At 46.0% G+C, this 24504-nt stretch overlaps 3 protein-coding genes across 3 annotated transcripts in view; 2 read left to right on the top strand and 1 right to left on the bottom strand.

Annotated features, from left to right (window-relative positions):
* The window catches only part of LOC132416835 (NACHT, LRR and PYD domains-containing protein 2), a 1001898-nt gene that overhangs the window by 935238 nt on the left and 42156 nt on the right, over positions 1 to 24504 (bottom strand).
* Positions 141 to 10871, top strand: FCAR (Fc alpha receptor). Its single transcript, XM_060000592.1, has 5 exons — positions 141 to 184; positions 784 to 819; positions 5097 to 5381; positions 7661 to 7948; positions 10642 to 10871. The coding sequence occupies exons 1-5, from the start codon at positions 151 to 153 to the stop codon at positions 10869 to 10871; spliced, it is 873 nt and encodes a 290-aa protein (XP_059856575.1). The 5' UTR covers positions 141 to 150.
* NCR1 (natural cytotoxicity triggering receptor 1) lies at positions 17394 to 22829 on the top strand. Its single transcript, XM_060000481.1, is given in 8 exon segments — positions 17394 to 17428; positions 17511 to 17597; positions 17721 to 18005; positions 20329 to 20607; positions 20864 to 20911; positions 22387 to 22434; positions 22562 to 22691; positions 22693 to 22829. Coding segments are annotated over 8 exon segments (969 nt in total). The 5' UTR covers position 17394; the 3' UTR covers positions 22751 to 22829.

Genomic DNA, 24504 nt, shown 5'->3' with positions numbered 1-24504 from the left:
CATTCCTGTGGAGTAATAGATGTAGAAATTCTCTGATGAGGAACTCTGCTGTCATATTTCCTGTGGATCTTACTGTCTCATGAGAACCTGTCATCTGCTGATGTGCACCAACAAGTGGCTAACGGGGCTGAGGCTGGCTGTGTCGGAACCATGACCCCCAGAGACACCACCCTCTTCTGCCTCGGTGAGTCCTCAAATGCAAGTGGGTTAGAGGGAAAGATGGGGGGATCCCCAAATACTCAAGGTCTCTCTCAACATGAGAGCTCAGTGATTTTAGGAACTGCAGAGAAGATTCTTATCTCCTTAGTGGAGAGAGACGGTCTTTGCCCAGGTATCTGTAACTGCATCTGCCCAAGTCCCAACTCCATGCTAGCCTGTAAGGCTCCATGATCAAGTGGTCAAGTTGACCTTGCGGGGTTCACTCAACCCATGCCATGCTGTCTGGAGACCCATGATGGTTCCAGAGCTCCTACAGATGAGAGCCTCAGGGCTGGAATCTGGAAGATAAAACTAAAAGATGTCTTGTTTACTATGTTTGCTGTAGAAGAAAGAAAGGTCACCTGTGGGACTTCCCTGGCAGTCCAGTGGTTAAGAATCCACGCTTCCACAGCAGGGGGTGTGGGTTCAATCCCTGGTCAGGGAAATGAGATCCCACATGCCCTGTGGTGTGGCCAAAAAATAAAATCATTTTAAAAAATGACACCTGTATGTCATTATGTTGGGTGATTTATAATAGAGACTGGAAATGTGCAGATTGAGTTTTCATGAATGTCTCTCTTCCAGTGCTCTGTCTTGGCCAGAAGATTCAGGCGCAGGATGGTAAGTGTTCCCCTATGTCTCCTCCAGTCGCCCTCTATCCTCATGGCAGCTCCAGGATAGAAGAGCAGGAGAAATGGTCTAAAGCCCAGATGAATTCCCATTTTATTCTTTGTTCCAGCTGTCTCTGCTGTGCTCCCCTTGCGTAACTTCCACCTCACTTTGGTCTCTTGGGATCCCTCAAACGCATTGTGCTCAGACCTGGATTTAGCCGTTGCCTCTGTTAGGCTGACTGTCCCTCAGAGGTGGGCATCTTACTGAATGTTCGCGACTGCAGGGATGAGAAAGTCGGGAACCATCTTCCGTTGTCCAACGGCCTCCCTATATCAAATGTACCTGCTTTCACAACCTAACTCTCCCCACTGCTATCCACTTTGCTTCATTTAAAGGGACACCGCCTTAGAGAGCTTTGCGCAAGTAGCTTCAACTCTCAGAACCAATTTCTTTATCTATAAAAGAGAAATAAAAATAATAATGGAATCTATTTCATTGGATCATTGTGAGGCTTAATCGAGATAAACCATGTAAATAAAGTAAGTTACGTATTTGGTAAGTGCGTTACCTGTGATGATGAGGATGAAGGGGATCATGGGGGATAAAAAAGGTATTTGGACTCTATATGAAGGCCCAAGTCTCCACTTTCCTTGATTCATTACTTTTTTTTTTTTTTTTGGCCGTGTTGGGTCTTCATTGCTGTGCGCGGGCTTTCTCTAGTTGTGGTGAGCGGGGGCTACTCTTCATCGTGGTGTGCGGGCTTCTCATTGCCGTGGCTTCTCTCGTTGTGCAGCACAGGCTCTAGGCACCTGGGCTTCAGTAGTTGTGGTACGTGAGCTCAGTAGTTGTGGCTCACAGGCTGTAGAGCACAGGCTCAGTAGTTGTGGCGCACGGGCTTAGTTGCTCCGCGGCATGTGGGATCTTCCCTGACCAGGGCTCAAACCCATGTCCCCTGCATTGGCAGGCGGACTCTTAACCACTGAGCCACCAGGGAAGTCCTGATTCATTACTTTTTTTTTTTTTTTTTTTGCGGTACGCGGGCCTCTCACTGCTGTGGCCTCTCCCGCTGCGGAGCACAGGCTCCGGACGCGCAGGCCCAGCGGCCATGGCTCACGGGCCCAGCCGCTCCGCAGCATGTGGGATCTTCCCGGACCGGGGCACGAACCCGCGTCCCCCGCATTGGCAGGCGGACCCCCAACCACTGCGCCACCAGGGAAGCCCGTGATTCATTACTTTTTAATGCTAATTAATAATACAACATTAGGTTTTCTGAGAAGACGTACTTACTTTATTTACTCTCCTATCTTCCACAATGAGTAAGCCAAGTTCTATCTACAATGGATGCTTAAATTATAAATAGAAATGTGACTTTGGGCTAAAAAATAAAATAAAAAATAAAGGGACACTGCCTTAGCCGCACCCTCCTGTAGAACCTGCATGTTCTTCTGTAGTGCAGTACTGAATTGCTACTGTATGTTCTGTCACCCCAACTACCTTCGTCCTCCTAAGGGGTGAAACTGCTTGTCCATCCATGTCTCCTTTCTTCCAGTTCCTTCTAAAGACTGTAGCCTGGATTATTTGTGTCTTTAAAATACGAATATATTTACCTCCCTCTTAAAGGTTCTCAGTAGTCAATCTTCAGATAAACCTACCCACTTCCCCAGGTCTCTCAAGCTCTGCCCACCTGGCTGGTGACTACCCGTCCAGCTCACCTTCCACTCTCCCTCTGACTCTCTCTGCTTTTCACCCGTGCTGACCTTACTTTAGCTTCTCCTTCACTCCTTGCACCTTATTAACTCGGGGATGTCCTCCATTGTCCTTCTATCTAACTGCAAGGCTCCAAACGTTCCTATCCACGTTGCCTAGGCAATTTTTTTTTTTAAGGCTGCACTGGGTCTTAGTTGCAGCATTCTGACTTCTTAGTTGTGGCATGTGGGCTTCTTAGTTGCAGCATGCATACAGGATCTAGTTCCCCGACCAGGGATCGAACCTGGGCCCCCTACATTGGGAGCGTGGAGTCTTACCTACTGCGCCACCAGGGAAGTCCCTGCCTAGGCAGTTCTTACGCATCCTCACATAGCAGCTGAACGCTCGAGTTTGTTATCAGATCTCCAAGGTCTACACCTTCAGAACTGCTGACCACACATCATGACCTACAGCTGCATCCTTGTGTATTTTTTAAATTAATATCTGACTTTTTTCTATATCATCATTCTTACAGGTAGGGGTCTGTTTAGGTCAGCATTTCTCAACCTCGGTACTATTGACATTTGAGACTGGATAATCCTTTGTTTTAAGGGCAGTCCTGTGAAGTATAGGATATTAAGCAGCATCTCGTCCTCTACCCGCTACATGCCAATAGTATCTTCCACCACAACTGTGACAGCCAAAGATGTCTCCAGATATTGACAGACTGTCCCCTGGCAGGGACAACTGTCTGTCTCCTGTTGAGCGCCACTGGTTTAAGCCATGATAGTAGATAAACAATGTGCTGAGTTAATGGAGGCATCTCTCTGTGTATCTCGGAATAACAAATACATGGGAGGTACTGGTGAGTGAACGATACTGAACATAAGGAAGTCCTGCAGGGTTCGTCTTGCTTCACAACAATCCTGCTGAGGACGGCAAACTCCCTTGTTTCCCCCTTCACAGAGCTGCAGTTGAGCACATCACTATCAGGTCTAAAATAGATGATACACCTTGACAAAGGGAACCAGCAGATTCTGAGTATCCCTCCCCCTGTTTGCTAGGTTCTGTATAGGGGTTAAAGCCAAGGACAGCAGTCTTCAACATGCAAAATCCCTCGCTTAACGCCACTCCGTGTGAATGCACTGGTGCCAAGAAGCTAACCCGCACCTTCGGGGACCCCGAAACATTTCCAAATCCCGTTCCATCCTAAGTCGCACTCCCGGAGCGGGAGGTTCCAAGTCCCAGCCTTCCCGCCCTCTCTCACAGAACTAATCATCATATCCGTCAGACACTTGTTGGCTGTCCCCCACATTGCATTCTCTAGCTGCTGCAGGAGAAACAGCTCTCCCCCACCTGCAGAGGAGCTGGAGGGAGAGAGTCCTAGTTTGCAGACCAGGCTGCACCACTCTTCAGTTTGTGGTCTTGAGCAATGGGCACGGTTTCCCCAAGCTTCAGCACCCTTACGTTAGAGTGAAGAGCAGAACTGCATTCTCATAAGGATCACCATGGCAACAAAACACCAAACAAACTGCCGGCCAGACCAGCGGTTGCTAGGGACTGCAGAGAGGGTAGGATTAACGTGGATGGGGTCTCCTCTGCGGGGCGATGAAAATGGAAGTAGACGGAGGTGATGACTGCACGACACTGAATGTACTGAATGCCACCGAATGGCATACGTTAAAAATGGTTAACTTTACGTTATGTAAATTTCACCTGAATAAAAAATACATATAACAAGGAAGGAATTCAGTTCCTCAAAAAATCCTTCAGTTCTTAAAAGCTAAATGTCCAATCCAGCAATTCCACTTGCATATATATAACAAAAGAAATTGAAAGCAGGGATTCTAACAAGATATGTATACACCCACGTTCATAGCAACATTATTCACAATAGCCCGAAGGTGGAAACAACCCAAATAGCCATTGACATGAATGTATAAGTAAAACGTGGTCTATACAAACAGTGGAATATTATTCAGCCATAAAAAGGAAAGATATGCTGACATGGGCTACCACATGGATGGGTCCTGATGACATCACACGAAGTCAAATATGCCAGACACGGAAAGACAAATATTGTGTTATTCCACTGACGCAAGGTACGCAGGATAGGGAAATTCATAGAGACAGAAAGTCAGTTAGAAGTGACCAGGGCCTAAGGAAAGAGAGAGTGGAGAGTTACTGCTTAATGGTTACAGGGTTTTTGTTTGAAATCATGAAAACGTCCTGAAAATAGATGGTCGTGATGTTGCACAATATGGTGAGTGTAATTAACGCCACTGAGCTGTGCACGTAACATTGGTTTACTGCTGCTTCCCACTAGCTAGCTATTTTACATTGGGTAGTGTGTGTCGACGCTACTCTCACTTCGCCCCAGCTTCCCCCTCCCTTGCCAAAAAAATGGTTTAAATAGTAAATTTTGTGTTTATGTAACACATTTTATTTCACCACAATTAGAAAATACTAAAAACAAGTATTTTAAAGGTAGGAAATATAAGTCCATCACACCTTAATTTATTTGTTCCCCCCATAGTGAAAGAAAGAAGTATGGTTTCTCCATGGCAGGGCACCTGAGTCTGGGCTCTATTTTCTTCTAGGGAATCTTCCCATTCCTACCATATCTGCCACGCCCGGTTCTGTGATTCCCTGGAATGAGTCTGTGAAGATCCTGTGTGGGGGAACTCCTGAGTCGTTCCTGTACCAACTGGAGATCCTGGGAAACTCCACATACAAAGTGGTGGAGAAGAAATGGGGATTTCAGAAGACAGCTGAGTTTGTCATTAAACGCATGGATACTAATACTGCAGGACGTTATCAGTGCCGATACAGAAAACAGTACAGCTCGTCAGTGCACAGTGAAGCCCTGGAGCTGGTAGTGACAGGTGAGGCCTGGCTCTGACCCTCAGCTCTTTTTCCTTGCTTATCTTTTCAGGGATGCTATTTTTAGAACAGTTTCAGATTTCCAGGGAAACGGAGGAGATACAACAGAGAGTTCCCACACACCCAGCACCCAGGTGCGCACATGTTCCTTTACTATGATACACCCCTTACCATTAATGAACCAATATTGATACATTATAATGAGCCGACGTTCATTGAGACTTCCTTCGTGGTTACCCGACATCCTTCATCTCTTCTGGGATCCCATCCCACACTGCATTTAGGCGTCGTGTCTCTTTAGTTCCCCCTTGGCTGTGGAAGTTGCTCAGACTTTCCTCGTCTTTGATGACGTCGACAGTTTTGAGGGGTGCTGCTCTGGTGTTTTGCAGGACGCCCCACTATTGGAAGTTGTCTAATGTTTTACTCATGATAAGACAGGGGTTATGGATCACGGTGAAGACGACCACCAAGGCCCAGTGCCCTTTTTTTTTTTTTTTTTTTTGCTCTACGCGGGCCTCTCACTGCTGTGGCCTCTCCCGTTGCGGAGCACAGGCTCCGGACGCGCAGGCTCAGCGGCCATGGCTCACGGGCCCAGCCGCTCCGCGGCATGTGGGATCTTCCCGGACTGGGGCACGAACCCGCGTCCCCTGCATCGGCAGGCGGACTCTCAACCGCTGCGCCACCAGGGAAGCCCCAGCGCCATTTTTAATATCATAGAAGGGTACGTACTATACCAATGAATACGGCTGTTGACGCTGAGCTCGCATACCCGGCTGAGACGGTGTTTGTCAGGTTTTTCCACTGTAACATGTCTCTTCCTCCCACCCTCCCTTTCCATGTGGAAGGAAATCACTATATGCAGCTCATACCTAAGGAGTGAGGAGTTATGCTCCTGCGGTATGCATCCAGCCCTCAGTTTGAAGCTCTGTCCTCAGGGTGGCCTAACCCCGTGTTTCTAGAAGGTTGCACCCTGAGTTTCCAGGTTCTTCTACCTTTTCTTCTTATACAAAGAATAAAAAGAATATCCTTCAGCCCCTGCCATAACTCCTCAGACTCTCTGGATACCATTCCCTCTCTTCCCCAACATATGGCTTGTGATACTGTGACTTATACTAAGAAACATACATTTGGTCTTCATCCTCGTTCCTGGCACAGAGCTCCCCAAACCCTTGGGATTCCCTAAGCGATGAGCAATAAAGGTGTCTTCATTTTCATAGGAAATCCCTGTCAACCACACCTGAGTTTATGTTAATGAGGTGACTTTTGGAAAGCACCTAAGGATGGGGGCTGGTTGCCAGGGGTCATGGGACAGTTGGAACTTTCAGCCCCACCTCACCTGACCTCCAGAGAGGGCAGAGAGGCTGGAGGTTGAATCAATGGCCAAAGACTTAAAGAGTCTTGCCCACGTAACGAAGCCCTACGCCATCTCTTCCATCTGGCTGTTCCTGATACGTGCTTTCATAATAAACCAGAAATCCAGTAAGTAAACTGGTTTCCTGAGTTCTGTAAGCCACTCTAGCAAATAAATTGAACCCAAGAACTGGGTCCTGGGAACTTCTGATTTATAGCCATTGAGTCAGAAGCACAGGTGACAACCTAGACTTTTGATTGGCGTCTGAAGTGGGGGCGGTCTTGTAGGACTGAGCTCTTAACCTGGAGCCCTAAACCTGGGGGATCTGACGTTATTGCCAGGGAGACAGTGTCAGAATTGAGTTGACTTGGGCTTCCCTGGTGGCGCAGTGGTTGGGAGTCCGCCTGCCGAGGCAGGGGATGCGGGTTCGTGCCCCGCTCTGGGAAGATCCCACATGCCGCGGAGCGGCTGGGCCCATGAGCCATGGCCGCTGAGCCTGCGCGTCCGGAGCCTGTGCTCCGCAACGGGAGAGGCCACAACAGTGAGAGGCCCGCGTACCGCAAAAAATAAAGAAAGAATTGAGTTGACTTGTGAGATGCCCAGCTGGGGTCTCATAATTGCTCGGCGGTGTGGGGAGAAACCCACACGCTGCAATTGGGAACAGAATCGTGTGGCAGTTCTGGCTTTAGAGACTAGATCGCTGTCTCTCGAAGCTGGCATCTCATCTGCCTGCTTGATCAGCTCTATCTACAGTAACTGGGGACAGAGTATAGGTCCTGTAGTAGTGAGATGGGATGTTACCGCCTCCCATTCCATTGCAGCAGGAAATGTCAGCTTCTTCGCTTCTCTTAGCATGGATCCAACATGAGTGGCGGGGATCCAGGGGGATGACACAAAATCTTGCTAACAGCTCACTCTCTGCTCTTTTAGGCTTGTATGACAAACCCTCCCTCTCCACTAATGGGTGCCTTGTGGTGATGCCAGGGGAGAGTGTTTCCCTCCGGTGCAGTTCAGCACACATCTCATTCGATAGATTTTCACTGAGCAAGGAGAGAAGGGCCGTTCTGTCACAGCACCAAAACGGGGGACGCTGGGGTGACTTCATTCTGGGTCCTGTGAACCTCAGCTTCTCAGGGATCTACACATGCTACAGTTGGTACAGTGGCAGCCCTTATGTATGGTCAGCCCCTAGTGATGCCCTGCAGCTTGTGGTCACAGGTAAGTGCACCCCCGCCCACACGTGTGTCCTCTTCCTCAGGGCTCTGGCTGACTGTTCAGGGCCTTGGCATCAGGCAGGAATACAAAGAGATGCACTAAGAAAGAACAGTGGGACAGGAGAGAGTCATTACTCAGAGGACCACGAAGAGAGAAGAAGCACTTCTCTATCCATTCTTCTGCTGAGGGCCATTGAGGCTGCTTCCATGTCGTGGCTATTGTGAAAGCACTGCAATGAACACTGGGGCGCATGGATCCTTTCGGACCGTGTCTTTCTCCAGATATATGTCCAGGAGTGGGATTGAAGGATCATACGGTAGCTGTATTTTCAGTTTTTTTAAGGAACCTCCATACTGTTCTCCACAGTGGCTGTACCAATATACATTCCCACCAACAGTGTAGGAGGGTTCCCTTTTCTCCACACCCTCTCCAGCAGAAGATGTGGTATATATATACAATGCAATATTACTCAGCCATAAAAAGGAATGAAATAATGCCACCTGCAGCAACATGGATGGACCTAGAGATTGTCATACTGAGTGAAGTAGGTCAGACAGAGAAAGATAAATATCGTGTGATATCGCTTATATGCGGAATCTTTTCTTTAAAAAAATGACACAAATGAACTTATTCACGAAACAGAAACAGACTGACAGACTTAGAGAACGAACTTATGGTTACCAGGGGGGAAGTGGGGGGGATAGTTAGGGAGTTTGGGATTGACAGGTACACACTGCTATATTTAAAATGAATAACCAACAAGGCCCTACTGTACAGCACAGAGAACTCTGCTCAATACTATGTAACAACCTAAGTGGGAAAAGAATTTGAAAAAGAATAGATACATGTATAACTGAAATGACTCTGCTGTACACCTGAAACTATCACATTATTAATCGACTGTACTCCAATATAAAATAAATATTTTAAAAAATGAGAGAGAGAGAAGAAGCACTTCTCACCCACACCACATTTGACTTTCACATCCTCTCCTTGAGTTCTCCAGTTTCCTTTGAAAACACGTGGCCTGTTGAGAAAGGAGAGGCCAACGTTTGGAGTCACATTAAGGGGTGTTGTTGAGATAGCAGATGCCAGACACAAGCTTTGACGAATCCACTTCCTTTTTCACACGCTTAGTTGCAGCTGAGAATCCTGAAACTAACCTATAATACTAGAATCCACTCGGAGTGGGTGACTGAGGAAGACTCTAAAAAAACTCTATCGAGGGACTTCCCTGGTGGTCCAGTGGTTAAGACTCGGTGCTTCCACTGCAGAGAGCACAGGTTCCATCCCGAGTCGGGAAACCAGATTCCAGATGCCATGCTGTGCAGCCAAAAAAAAAAAAAAAAAACCCTCTATCAAGAGCTTCATTTTTGGGAATTCACTAGTGGTCCAACGGTTAAGACTCGAGGCTTTCACTGCCGTGGGCCCGGATTCAATCCCTGGCTGGGTAACTAAGATCCCGCAAGCCACGCGGCGTGGTCAAAAAAAAAAAAAAAAAGTTTCATTTTTATGTTGTTTGCACGCATCACTGCCCAGAGGGAGAAAACAAAGAGTTACAGCAGAGGAAAGCAACTGCTGACTGCTGAGTGGGAATGACCACACTTGTCTCTCTTATGTACCTTGTCCAGTCATTCTACAAGCTCAGCAAATATGATAGTCATGGCACTGTAAGATCATACAGACAGAATGGTCTTTTCAATGAATGTTGCAGGGACAATTGGGCAATAGTGGAAGAGGGGTGAATTTATTAGCCTTTTCCTTTAGAGTAGATAATCAATGAATCTTGTTTTAGAAATCACCTCCTATCCAACGTCAAGGTGGTATTATCTTCTCAAACTTGAAACATTTTGCACTTTGCAATTAGGAACTCCAAATCCACTTGGAACTGATTTCTGTATTTTAACAGGAGAGAGTTACTAGCATTTCTCAGCATTGTAATTTCACATTATTTTATTACATCCTTGAGAGGAATAGAGGCCCATGAAGTCCATAAAACAAATGGAGAAATCTTTTTAAAGGTTCAGTGAACAGAAATGTCTGGTGAAAGGTCACACAATAGTGGAGATAAATTTTCCCTAAGTTTTTGCGTTCTGTTTTTTTGTTTTGTTTTGTTTTTGTTTTTCGTGTTTTGTTTCTTCAGCGGCATGGCATGCGGGATCCTGGTTCCCTGAGCAGGGATTGAACCCGTGTCCCCTACAGTGGAAGCACAGAGTCTTACCTCCTGGATGGCCAGGGAAGTCCCAAAATTTTCTCTAAGCTTATCTGAAATGTTTCTCCTACTTGCTTCCCAGACACCAGCCATCCTGTACCCTTTGTCATGTATGAGAAAGGAACACACATTGTTATGTGGGGTGAAGATGATGTAGAGGAGAGACTTTCAGACTCTGGATCCATGAAGATGTTGCAGGGACATGATTAGACAGTCACTAACACTGCCACGTGAGGAGGGAATGAAAAGCAAACACAACATGCTCATACCCACCTCCTCCCCGTTTTACAAGACTCCCCGGGGAACCACACCCTTGGACCTACGTTTAATGTGAAGTAGGGTGCTCATGAATGCATGCACGTGTGGAAGAGGGGGTCCCAGTGAAACCACAAATAGGGAAATGAGCTCCCCTTCCAGGGCTCTTGGGATGGGATGGAATGAAACATGACCAGTGATCATTCATCTCTTCTAATTACGTCTCTAGATACCACGAACCAAGATTACACGACGGAGAACTTGATTCGAATGGGCGTGGCAGGGCTGCCCCTGGTGGTTCTCTTGGTCATTCTGGCTGAAAATTGGCTTGGCCATCAGGTTCCACACAAGGAAGACCAGCAAGAACTGCCTGAACTGAGCTGCAGTAGACAGAAAACTCAGACAGAATGGACCTTCGGACTAACTCCAAAGGGTCGCCAGGTAGACACCAGGCACTGAATACAACAGCCAGCACTTGTGGAGTCCTGGAAAGCTACGTGGAGAACACAAGGGAGAACGCGGTACTAACAAGCTTGGATCCCTTTGCAAACCAATCAAATGGTATTTTCTTATATGAATCTGATATATTTGCAGCCCACCCTGCTAGACTTTGGTGATAAAATTCTCAGTACAGGGCCTTCCCTGGTGGTGTAGTGGATAAGACTCCACGCTCCCAATGCAGGGGGCCCGGGTTCAATCCCTGGTCAGGGAACTAGATATACCACATGCATCCCGCAACTAAGAGTTTGCATGCCACAACTAAGGAGTCCACCTGCCGCAACTAAGGACCCCACGTGGTGCAACTAAGGAGCCCGCCTGCCGCAACTAAGGACCCCACGTGGTGCAACTAAGGAGCCAGCAAGCTGCAAATAAGGAGCGCATTTGCCGCAACTAAGACCCAGTGCAGCCAAATAAATAAATAAATATTTTTTAAAAATATCAATATAATCTTTGCTTAACTCTTCCTGTGATAAAAAAAATAATGCAAAGCATTCTCAATTCTCCTTGCTGACTGTTTTTCACCCCTCCTCCACACAAGTTCTGGCTCATACATTCATTTTGTCTTGAACTTATCAGCAAAACCAAATACCATTACATCCTCCTGATAGAAGACCTTAACACCTAGAACTCCATTAATTACAAAGGCTAATAATTAATTATGAATACTGTCCACTCAACGTACCATCTATTCCACGCCATAACTGTGCTTCTAGCTTTCCCTACAGTAACATTTGTGCGTTAACACATGCTTTTCCGACTCTTAAGAAGACTCTCCTGTTCTTATGAAACTAACCCACTTCAAAATGTCTCATGCCTCCAACGCAAAGTAAACAGACTTGTGAAAGCAGCCGAACAAGCATCTCCTTTGGATCATCTCAGTACTTCAAGCTACTCAGTCTATCGATTCATCTTTTTGTAGTGTGCATCATGACGTCTAGGAAACATGAAGTACTGGATCTATTTATTGAGATCATGAATAAATAAGTTAGTGACCGAGCCAGATAAACAAGGAAATGTTAGTGGCTGAGCCGAATAAACACGGAAGTGCCACAGTTGCAGAGGAGGACTAATGAGAGTCTTTATATCACATCCAAACCGACCAGAGAAATGCAAGGCAGTTTGTTTCCAAGAGAGGGAAAAGATTAGCTTCACATACGTGGTTTTGTCTATGGTAGGGCCTCGTTTGGAAAAGGGGTTCTGAGAATAAAAGGGTCCTGCACTCCTAGGAAAATGATTGATCTTTCTGTAGCCGCGATGACAAGCGGCCAACAGAATGGGTTTATAACCCATCGTCAATGACCACTCACGTTGGCCATTGAACCAATCAGACAGCTTCCTGCTTCTAAATGTCAGCCAATCAGAAACAGGTTCACTCCAGTAACCACACCGGTGAGAGACAGCCAATCCAAATAGACTCCGTCGAACAAACATGCTTTTACGGATAATGTTCAAACCAGAAGAGCCCCTGAAAATCCACATTTCCCAAAAACCCTGTATAGGATCAGCAGTAGGCTCTGCTCAGAGACACTGTGTCTGGCCAGCATAACTCTCCCTTACTACAGTAATAACAAATTCGGCTTTGCCTTCTTATTTCAGACATTGAGTAGCGAGTGCGTTAGCCTTCGGCAGTTTATGTATTAGACTGATTTCAGTTAAGGTCTTTGCTTAAGGGCAAGGTGTATGGCGGCTTATAATCCATGACTTTAAGTTTTTTAAATTTTTATTGGAGTATAGTTGCTTTACAATGTTGTGCTAGTTTCTACTGTACAGCAAAGGGAATCAGCTATACATATACATATATCCACTCTTTTTTAGATTATTTTCCGTATACATGACTTTCAGTTCTATGTTAGGCATTATGCTGGTCGTTTCATTTATATGAGCATACTGTAACGCCGTGAATTTTAATTTAATCAATTTTAATTCAATCAATCATGTGACAGTCATGTCACACGAGCAAACAGAGGCTCAGGAATGGTATGATTTGGATAAGGATATGAAGATGTGGACACAGAGTTTCGGTCTGGGAAGATGAAAAATTCTAGAGATGGATGGTGGTGACGATTACATGATGATGTACATGTCCTAGTTGCCACTGAACTGTACACCTAAAAATGGTAAAGGCGGGCTTCCCTGGTGGCGCAGTGGTTGAGAGTCTGCCTGCCGATGCAGGGGACACGGGTTCGTGCCCCGGTCAGAGAAGATCCCACATGCCGCGGAGCGGCTGGGCCCGTGAGCCATAGCCGCTGAGCCTGCGCGTCCGGAGCCTGTGCTCTGCAACGGGAGAGGCCACAACAGTGAGAGGCCCGCGTACCGCAAAACAAAAAAAAATGGTAAAGGTGATAAATTTCATGTATGTGGAGCTTTTTACCATAATAAAAAAAACTTTTAAAAATGGTTAAAATGGTAAATTTTGTGTTATGTATGTTCTGCCACAATTTTTAAAAAGTTCTTTGTGGTCTATAGAAACTGAAAGTAGATTAGTGGTTGCCCAAAGCTGGGAGAGTGAGGGGGTATTGGACAGTGAGCACTAGTGGGTATTGGAGGGGTTTTTTTTTGGGGGGGGGGGTGATTAAAAAGTTCTGAAATTAGATTATGGTGATGGTTGAGCAACTCTCAATATAATAAAAACCACTGAATTCTACACTTTAAATGGTAAATTGTATAGTATGTAAATTATATCTCAATTAAGTTGAGTTTCTTCAACTATCAAAAATGATTAAATTATTAGTAACACCCTCAGTGGTTGAGTCATGACTTGAAATCCATCATCTCCAACAGGGCTTACAGTGTGCATACGGGGATAGTCCTAGGAGCACAGGTGTGAGCTTAAGGTGAAAACTGGGGCTGGACTAAACAGATACAGAGAAGTACCTGAGAAACCAGAGGCAAACTAAGGGAGAATGGATGGCATGATTGCCCTTAGTATGTGGTGTCCAGGGAAGACACTCCAGGTTCAGAGCATATTCCCCTAAGATGATCACCCAACCCCTCTAATGAGCTGGATAAAACATGGAATTTATTTACCTTATTTGTGCTTCAGTTCCTTATCTGGAAATGGTGGAGTAAATGCTGTCAACTTCATCGGGTTATCATGAGAATTCAATGAATGAATGATGCCAGCCACTCAGAACAGTGCCTACACATAGGAAATGTTTTTCAAGTCTGGTTACCAGAAACCTTGCCTCTCAAGATGATTTTATCTTCAGATCTTTGCACACTGCTGGAATAAACTGTTCCACTCTGAGTTGGTGAGCTCCATAGCGAAAAATAGAGGAGGAAAGTATCATTACTATTATGTGATGCGGGGGTAGCACTCGCCCCCATTTCCATACCAACTTCAAGAATTACTATAAATAACCAAGAGAGTGTGTCATTGACCAAAAAATAGACAAATAGATCAACAGAATGGAATAGATAGCTCAGAAATAGACCCATATAAATACAGTCAACTGATTTTTCACAAAGGAACAAGAGCAATACAGTGGAGCAAAGAGACTCTCTTCAACAAACGGGGCTGGAACACCCGGACATCCACACGCAAAAACATGAATCTAGACAGACCTTACACCCTTCACAAAAGCGAACTCAAAATGGATCACAGGCCTCAATGTAAAACGAAAACTACAAAACTCTTAGAAAAAAACATAGACAATCTTGGGTTTTGTGATGCCTTTTTAGATACAACACCAAAGACATGATCCATGAGAGGAAAAATCGATAAGCTGGGATTGATTAAAATTTAAAAATGCTACTCTGTGATAGACGGTATCAAGAGACATGAAAAGCCACAGACTGGAAGAAAACATCTGTGAAAAAATGAAATTCGACCCTTTTTTACACCACACATAAAAGTTAACTTAAAATGGATTAAAGACTTAAACATAGGGACTTCCCTGGTGGCGCAGTGGTTAAGAATCCGCCTGCCAATGCAGGGGACACAGCTCCAAGCCCTGGTTGGGGAAGATCCCACATGCCGCGGAGCAACTAAGCACGTGGGCCACAACTACTGAGCCTGCGTGCCACAACTACTGAAGCCCGTGTGTCTAGAGCCCGTGCTCCTCAACAAGAGAAGTCACTGCAATGAGAAGCCCGCGCACCACAATGAAGAGCAGCCCCCGCTCGCCACAACTAGAGAAAGCCCGCATGCAGTAACGAAGACCCAACGCAGCCAAAAAATATATATATAAATAAATTTACTTTTTTAAAAAAAGACTTAAACATAAAACCCAGACACTAACACTCCCAGTGGAAAACATAAGAAAAAATGTACCGTAACATTGATCTTGTCAATAATTTTTTTGGATATGACACCAAAAGCACAGGCAACAAAAGCAAAAATACACAAGTGGGACTACATAAAACTAAAAAGATTCTGCACAGCAAAGGAAACCATCCACAGTGGGACACCACCAGCCCCAGGATCCCTGGGATCCCACAAGAAGCCACCCTGGAACCTGGGCCTGCCCACCAGTGGGTAAGCAGCCACCATGCGAGGCAGGGCCTGACAGTCAGACAGGCGAGGGTCCACACCACCTACCAGTGCACCACAGATACAGGGAAGATGACACACAGATGGCCAATAGGCACGTGAAAAGATGCTCAACATCTCTAATTATCAGAGAGGTGCAAATCAAAACAACACTGAGATATCCCCTCACACCTGTCAGAATGGCCACCATCAAAAAGTCCACAAATAATAAATGCTGGCGAGGGTGGGGAGAAAAGGGAACCCTCCTACACTGTTGGCGGGAATGTAAATTGGTGTAGGCACTATGGAGAACAGTACGGAGGATCCTCAAAAAATTAAAAATAAAACTACCATATGATCCAGCAATTCCGCACCTGGGTATACATCCGGAACAAATAAAAGCACTGACTCAAAAACATACATGCATCCTAATGTCCATAGCAACACTGTTTACAATAGTCAGGACACAGAAGCAACCCCAGTGTCCATCAACAGACGACTGGATTAAGAAGATGTGATATATGTGATAGATACACACGCGCACACACACACGCACACACACACACAGTGGAATATTACTCAGCCATAAAATAGAATGAAATTCTACCATTGGCAGCAACATAGATGAACCTAGAGAATATTATGCTTAGTGAAATAAGTCAGACAGAGAAAGACAAATACTATATGCTATCACTTATATGCAGACTCTAAAAAATAATACAAATGAATGTATATGCAAAACAGAACCAGACTCACAGACACAGAAAACAAACTAGTGGTTACCAAACGGAAGAGGGAAGGGGGTCCGGAAAAATATAGGGTATGGGATTAAGAGATACAAACTAATACGTATAAAATAGATAAGCAACAAGAATACACTATATAGCACAGGGAATTATAGCCATTATCTTGTAATAATTTATAATGGAGGATAATCTGCAAAAATAGTGAATCACTGTGCTGTCCACCTGGAATAAATCCAATACTGTTGATCAACTATACTTCAATTAAGTAATTAATTAATTTAAAATTATTTAGACCCTTAAAAAAAGAACAGTGGACACATTTTGCATTTAAAATATATTAAGTACTTAATATATTAATATTATACTACTTAATATTAATACTTAATATTTAAGTACTTAATATTTTAAAGTACCTAATATTTTAATATTTAATTTCTGCTTTATAACAGACAATATTTTAATATTAAGTACTTAATATTTTAAAATTTAATTTCTGCTTTATAAAAGACTAAAGGAATGTCATTATGTAACAAATAAAATATATTTTTGCTTAAAAGTATTATGTATTGAAACATTATAACAAATCTTTGAAGAAGGTAGTATTATCATTCTATTCTGATGAAACCAGTTAACATCCAAGCATATGAATGTACCCAGGGGAGCCAAAGTTAAAAACACCTTTTTTTTTTTTTTTTTTTTTGCGGTGCGCAGGCCTCTCACTGCTGTGACCTCTCCCATTGCGGAGCACAGGCTCCAGACGCGCAGGCTCAGCGGCCATGGCTCACGGGCCCAGCCGCTCCACGGCATGTGGGATCTTCCCGGACCAGGGCACGAACCCGTGTCCCCTACGTCAGCAGGCGGACTCTCAACCACTGCGCCACCAGGGAAGCCCAAACACCTATTTTTTTTAATGACTCGAAGGCCTTTGCTCTGCACACTACCCTATGCCTTCCCTGGGCATAATGTCCATATTTCAAAATTTAGAAGTTGACCCTGAAATGAGTTTCAGTTCGGGCAGGCAACTATCAGAGGTTCTGGTTAGAAACCACATATATGATCAGATGTGTCATGGGGACCATTTCCTCTCCTTATACCCGACGGCCAGAGGTGGGGGGAGATCTTTGAATCTTCTCATAAAAAAGTCAGTGTGAAAGTCCCGTGGTGATTGGCGCTGGGCTTCACTCACCACATCCTGTGCCTCTCCCTGGCCTGCTGGACTCAGTCTCCCCCCAGCTCTCCACATCAGCCAGGCACAATCTGAGCTATGCCTTCTGCACTTGCTGCCCTTCTCTTTCTTGGTGAGTTCTTGCACGGAAGAGAGATGGAATTCAGGGGTCTCGTGTGGATGGGGCGATATATCTCATGATTCCTGCTTTCCAGGGCTGTCTCTGAGCCAGGGGACCAGCACCCAGAAGCGTGAGTCCTTCCTTCAAAGCCCCAGCGTCTGGTTTGAGACTAAGTACCCACGTGAGAACAACTGGAAGAGGGCAGGGGCTCTGGCTTGCTAGGAGGGCTTGAGACCAGCAGCTGGGTGGAAAGGAGGGTGAGCAGGGCCTTTCTCTGGAACTCCAGCCTCTGATTCCTTTCCAGAGACTCTCTCGAAACCTGTCATCTGGGTCAAACCCAGTTTCATGATTCCAGAAGGAAAACTGGCCATCATCTGGTGTCAAGGAACTCACGAGGCCGCTGAGTACCAACTGCACTTTGAGGGAGGCCTTTCTGCCTTCAAGAGACCGAAGTCACCTGGAATGTCGAACAGAGTCAAGTTCCCCATCCCGTCCATGACCTCACAGACTGCAGGGCAGTACAAGTGCTTCTATCGAAGTGGGGAGCTCTGGTCAGAGCCCAGTGACCCTCTGGATCTGGTGGTAACAGGTAACTGTCCCACTGCATAGCTGTAGAGTCAACGCCTCAGCCTGACTCCTGGGCAGGGTCATCCCTTGTTCATCTCCTTTGCTCTCTTCCAAGCCTCACTCAGATACTAGTATTTGTCTCGAGGGTAACGTTGAGGGTTGATTATTTCCTACAGGGATTATCTTTAGAGAATTGTCTCATGTCCCAGAAGCAGATTTGTCTTAGGTTCTTCAGAAAAGAGGCTCTGAGATGGATATTCGTGCACAGAGGGGATTACTGTGGAGTGTCCTCAAACATCGCACCTGTGATGAGTGAGGGGGACAGGCTGGGCAGAAGGGGAAGTTGGACTGTGATGCAGCTTCCCCTGAGACCTCGGCCGAGCAGATGTGGGACTCTGGACCTGGGTGGCCTTTCAGAATAGTATTGAAATGAGGCTGGAAGCTCCGTACCCCCCACTGTATCAAACAGTGATTGGCTGGGAACCACTCTTAGGGAGATTGCAGACAAATACCCTTGCTTTTGTGGTTCTTGTATTCTAGCAGAAGACAGACCATGAGTCAAAGTCAGGAAATTCAAATCAATTATATAGCATGTGAGGGCGAAACGGTGGTATGGAAAAAAGACAAAGTAAATGGGGTTAAGGTGACTGGCTGGCCAGGTAAGCTTGGGTCAGATAGTTCCCTTCAGTTGAGGGATATGGTTCTCAAACTTTAGTAGATATCAGAATCACCTGTAGGGCTTGCAGACGCACAGATGACTTCAGTGAGACCATGTTCATGGAAGCATTATTCATAATAGCCAAGAGGTGGAAACATCCTTTGCCTATCAGTGAATGAATGGATGGAGAAAATGTGGTCCATCCATACAACTGAGTATCATTCAGCCTTAAAAAGGAAGGAAATTCTAACACATGATACAACATGGATGAACTTGAGGGCGTTATACTGAGTGAAATAAGCCAGTCCTCAAAGGATCGGTAAGTGTACATTTCCATTTACATGGGGTACTTAAAATACTCAAATTCAGAGGCAGAAATGAGAATGGTGGTTAGCAGGGACTGGGGGGAGGGGGAGTGAAGAGTTAGTGTTTAATGGGTACAGACTTTCAGTTATGCAAGATGAAAAGCGTTCCGGAGACTAATGGTGATAATGGTTGTACAACGATGTGGATGTACTTAATACCACAGAACTGTACAATTAAAAATACAAAAAATAAATTAAAAATAAGATGGGGCTTCCCTGGTGGCGCAGTGGTTGAGGGTCCGCCTGCCGATGCAGGGGACAAGGGTTCGTACCCCGGTCCGGGAAGATCCCACATGCCGGGGAGCGGCTGGGCCCGTGAGCCATGGCCGCTGAGCCTGCGCGTCCGGAGCCTGTGCTCCGCAACGGGAGAGGCCACAGCAGGGAGAGGCCCACATACCTCACACACACACACAAAAAATACTTAAGATGGTAGATTTATGTATATTTTACTACGACTAAAAGTGATAATGATGTTTTAAAACACAGATGGCTGCTCTCCTAAGTTTCTGAGGCAGTAGGTCTGGGGTAGAGCTTGGCAATTTGCATTTCTAACAAGGTTCCTGACGACGCGGAGGTTGCTGGTCCCAAGGACCAAACACTGAGGACCGATGACGTAGGGCGATTCCCAGAGAGTCATCTTTTTTAAATTAATTTTTACTGAGGTAGAGTTGCTTTACAATGTTGTGTTAGTTTCTGCTGTACAGCAAAGTGAATCAGCTATACGTATACATATGTCCCCTCTTTTTTGGATTTCCTCCCCATTTAGGCCACCGCAGAGCATCGAGTAGAGTCCCCTGTGCTCTACAGTGTAGGTTCTCATTAGTTATCTATTTTATACGTAGTATCAATAGTGTATATATGTCGATCCCAATCTCCCAATTCATCCCAGCCACCCTTGGTATCCATACATTTGTTCTCTACAGCTGTGCCTCTATTTCTGCTTTGCAAATAAGTTCATCTGTATCATTAGAAAGAGATTCATCTTAACACTCCTGGAAGCTAGGGGAGCAACTGTCTCAGTCGTGAAGGGAGAGATCAGAGAGGGTATGTCCATGACCGAGACAAACCTAGGAAACAGAAGAAGAGACCAAGATTCTGGGGAGCGATATCCTGGTCCTAAGGAGAAGAGGGATGGGGGATATAGGAAGCAGGATAAAGATGCTCTTTACTGGGACTTCCCTGGTGGTCCAGTGGTTAAGACTCCGCCACTTCCAATGCAGTGGGCGTGGGTTCAATCCCTGGTCGGGGAACTAAGATCCCACATGCCGCCTGGTCAAAAAAAAAAGTTATGTTCTTTACCTACCAGCCACCTTCTCTCGCAGGACTGTATGACACACCCACCCTCTCCGTTCAACCCAGACCTGAGGTGATCTCAGGAGAGGAAGTGACCTTCCGTTGCCGCCTAGAAACAGCAACAAGCACCTTCTTTCTGCTCAAGGAGGGAAGATCCAGCCGCCCACAGCGCAGATACGGGAACATCCAGGCGGAGTTCCCCATGGGCCCTGTGAGCACAGCTCACAGAGGCACGTACAGATGTTTTGGCTCCTACAACACACATGCATGGTCTTTCCCCAGTGAGCCTGTGAAGCTCCTGGTCAAAGGTGAGGACGCCCCCCAGTTTTACCCCGTGTCCTTTCTGGATCCCTAACTGACCCTCCAAATAATGATGAGAGAGGCAGCAAAGAGGCAGGCGGGAAGACGCACAGGGGGTACTTTTCACCAATGCCCTCATCCACGTTGATCTCCCAGAGGCCCATTTGATAGCTCATGAGGAATATCACCAGAGGGGGGGGCGGAGTGTAGAGAATAAGTGGAAAGACCAGATCCCTTGATTTTTCTCCTTGTCTCCATTGCCAGGAGATGCCGGGGACACCACCTTTGAGCCCACAGAGCACACCTCTTCTGGTGAGTAACACGGACTTCTAAACTTGGGGAAGGACTCAAAGCCTCCCAGTGACGCTAAAACCCTGGCATTCGTTCACGATATCCCTTGAGTGTATAGCGTATGCCACGAACTACAGTTCTATCGGTCAGCCAGAGATCCTTGCTTGTGTGGCACTCATACTCTAGCGGGAGAAGGCAGACCATGAATCTAAGTCAGGATACATCAATCGATGACACAGCACACAAGGAGGAAATGACGATGTGGAAAAGGACAATGTAGAACGAATGGCATTACGGTGATGGGGAGGAGGGCAGGTGGCAGCATTGAACAGAGTTGTCCACACTGGCCTCACAGAGAAGGAGGCTTCAAGCAAAGAGCTGAGGGACTTCCCTGGCGGTCCAGTGGTTAAGACTTCGCCTTCCAATGCAGGGATGCGGGTTCGATCCCTGGCCGGGGAGCTAAGATCCCACCTGCCTCGAGGCCAAAAAACCAAAACATAAAACAGAAGCAATACTGTAACAAATTCAATAATGACAAAGGAAGGGAGGGAGGGAGGGAGGGAGGGAGGAAGGAGAAAGAAAGAAAGGAAGGAAGGAAGGAAGGAAGAAAGAAAAGAGCTGAAAGAGTTGAGGGCATGAGTCCTTAGGCCTATGCGCTAAGGCAGAAAGATGGGCAGGGTGATGAAAGAACAGCCAGGAGCCCAGTGGACTGGAAATGATGTCAGAGGGGGGATGGCAGGGGTGTGGTGGGCTGGGGCAGCTCACTGAGGACCTTGAAGAAGTTTGGTTAAGACTGAATGACGTACAGTGGAGGATTCCTGGACTGAATGTCAGTATTATGACATAGTGTGAGTGTTTCGTGTTTGGTAATTGCAGTCATTGTTGCTTTTGTGGTGGTCATCCATTTCCAATGCCTGGTGTCAGTTTATTTATCTCTTGTAAAAATAAAATACAGTGTGTGTGTGAAAAAAAAAAAAGAATGCCATATATATAGAATCATAAAAAAAAAAAAAAAAGACTGAATGACGTGACCAGTGGGACAAAGAAGAAAGGATGGCGGTTGACTTAATGAGGAAACGGAGGCTCACACAGAAGATACGCCTGGAGACACACGCTTATGAGTCCTAGAGCTGAATTCTTCCTCTGGTCTGTCTGTCTTTTGTTTTGTTTTTAATTAATTTTTGTCGGACCATAGTTGCCTTACAATGTTGCGTTAGCGTCTACTGCACAGCAAAATGAATCAGCCATACATACACATATATCCCCTCCACTGAGGACACGGCAGTGCGTTACGTAGAGCTCCCTGTGCTATACAGTAGGTCTTTGCCCTCTTCCACTCCACCTGCCAGATGAAGCCACTGGGACCTGGAGTGCGAGGGGTGGACCTAGAGAAGCTATAGAACGTCACGGAGTATAACCAAGGGTAGGAGAGCCTGGGATGGAAGAGGCCACATCATCTCTTTTCCTCACGTCTCCTCTTTCCTTATCCTCTGCAGACCACTGGGACTCCTACATGTTAACCACAGAGACCCAATTCCAGGAAGGTAAGCCAGCAGTGGGGGCTGGAGGCGCTAAAGGACATAAGATCGGGAAAGGAAAGAGGAAGAGAGATGGGGTGAAGGGGTCTTGGTAGGTTCCTGTGAGCCATCACTCTCGTTCTTCTGATCCCAGATCCTGTCCTCTGGGGTCACAATGCCCAGAACCTCCTTCGGATTGGCCTAGTTTTCCTGGTCCTGGTGGCCCTCGTGTGGCTCCCGGTTGAAAACTGGCTTCACAGGAAGAAGCTTCAGGAGAGAGCCAGGAAGGTTCAGAGCACAAAGCCCTGGAGAAATGACCGAGAGATGCAGTGGCCACAGGTGAAGCTGCAAGCTGACCCTGACCTTGGGCTGTGGGAGCTCCGAGTTGAGCCCATGGAGGAGAGAGTCATCGCAGAAAACGAAGGGAGAACTGCACGGAGTTTGGCAGAGGGTTGGGGATGAAAGCGCTACATTTCTTCTGTAGGCAAAACCCATTGTCTCTTCTAGGTTCTAAGTACTGTTGCACTTGCTTCCTGCGAACCAAACTTTTAACCACTCTGGTCTTTCCTGAAAACATCTTTAACGGCATGGCCGTGGGAGTATCTCCTCCCTACTTTTGTCTTTATCCCTATTTCTTCTTTGCTGTCTCTTGCACATGTCATTCAAAATATTTAACCACCAGTACAGAATAGGTGCACTTATCAGACAGAACCAGAGCCGGAGAGGCAACAACCAGTCAATGGAGATGCAGGCGTATAAACAAACAGCACATCTATACCAATGTGTCCTGGCTGGATGGCAGCCATGCCCTAGTTCCCTCTATCCTATGCCCTTGCAGGATTTCTTCTTCTCCACTTCTTTATCCACACCTTGCCTTGTTCTTTGGGTCTCCTAGTAGATATCATCTCCTCCAAGATGATTTCCCAAATCCTCCAGCTTGACTTAAGATACTACTTCCATAGTCCCAAAGCACCTGTAATTCTCTACAACAGCATTTGAACCCTAATACTGCCTACGTATCCATTTTCCTGTATCGACTGTGAACTCATGTGAATTAAATTTATGTCAGGTGTAATGGCTGTGTTCGTAGTTCCCACTACTCAGAGTTCTCAGGACATGTATGTTGAACAAATGGATATATAAATGGGGTCAGAGTGCCACTTGAACTTGAGAGTCCTACGCGTGGTCCTTGAAATGTTGTCTGGGCATCACAAACGCTCTCCTTTTTGAGAGTTTCGACTTGGTCAACCCACTAATATACCCATTATGTGGGTCCCCGCCTCCTCTCAATATTGTGACACCTTACACAGGTCAAATTCGTTCTTAAAGCTGCATTTTCTGTTAAATATCAGCGAATATTAATTCCAACCTCAAAGGGATAACGTGAAGATCTGGAGATCAAGAATATCCAGAAACCAGCATAAGCTCTGACATGTGTACGTTACTCAATGCACGATGACCATTATTATTCCTGATACTAAGGGCAATTAAAACTCATACCAAGTATTACCTCATTACTAGTGGCCCCAATACTGAATGTTCTCCTTTCTGGTCTTCACCTACCAGGTGTTCTAAGGTCCAAGACTTTCTAGCTAATCCCCATTTATAGTCTTCATCTCAAGATGAGATGGACTTGCTTGGGGTGGGTTCAGGACATTCCAACCTTTCCATATTCTAGTTTATGGCAAGAAACCTAGAGTCTCAAGGAAAAAATGGGTCAGGGAGAAATATGTTAGGGGTCAAGATATAAAGGCAGGGCTTGACCTGGGCAAAGGAGGCTCCTAGAGGGGATGGAGGGGTCTTTACCACCATGGCCCTATGCTGTCCTTGGCAGTCCAGGTTAAAATCTTCCAAAACTGGTCAATGCCAGATGGTCAAGTATTGCAACGCTCTTTCTGAAATATTGAACATGGCTTGTATCTCAGACCGCAAAATGAAGCATGGGGAGAAAGAAAGGAAGGAGAGAGGAAGGGAGGGGAGGAGGGTGGGGGTAAAGTACTCGCCAATTGTTTGTGAGGATGATTTACTGGAAACACTCCAAAAACACTTTCATTTATTTCCCCACGGTCAGAACTTAACAGCTTTCCACACCTAGAT

The sequence above is a fragment of the Delphinus delphis genome, chromosome 20, assembly GCF_949987515.2.
Source record: "Delphinus delphis chromosome 20, mDelDel1.2, whole genome shotgun sequence".
NCBI lineage: Eukaryota > Metazoa > Chordata > Mammalia > Artiodactyla > Delphinidae > Delphinus > Delphinus delphis.
The sequence above is the reverse complement of the archived record's forward strand: the minus strand, read 5'-3'. Positions and strand labels throughout refer to the sequence as shown.

Bases quoted from the DNA above. Each gene is read 5' to 3' on its own strand.
- FCAR (XM_060000592.1), top strand. From the start codon at position 151: ATGACCCCCAGAGACACCACCCTCTTCTGCCTCG. The intron at 5,382-7,660 runs GTGAGGCCTGGC...CTGCTCTTTTAG, and splicing joins CCTGGAGCTGGTAGTGACAG to GCTTGTATGACAAACCCTCC. The intron at 7,949-10,641 runs GTAAGTGCACCC...TTACGTCTCTAG, and splicing joins CCTGCAGCTTGTGGTCACAG to ATACCACGAACCAAGATTAC.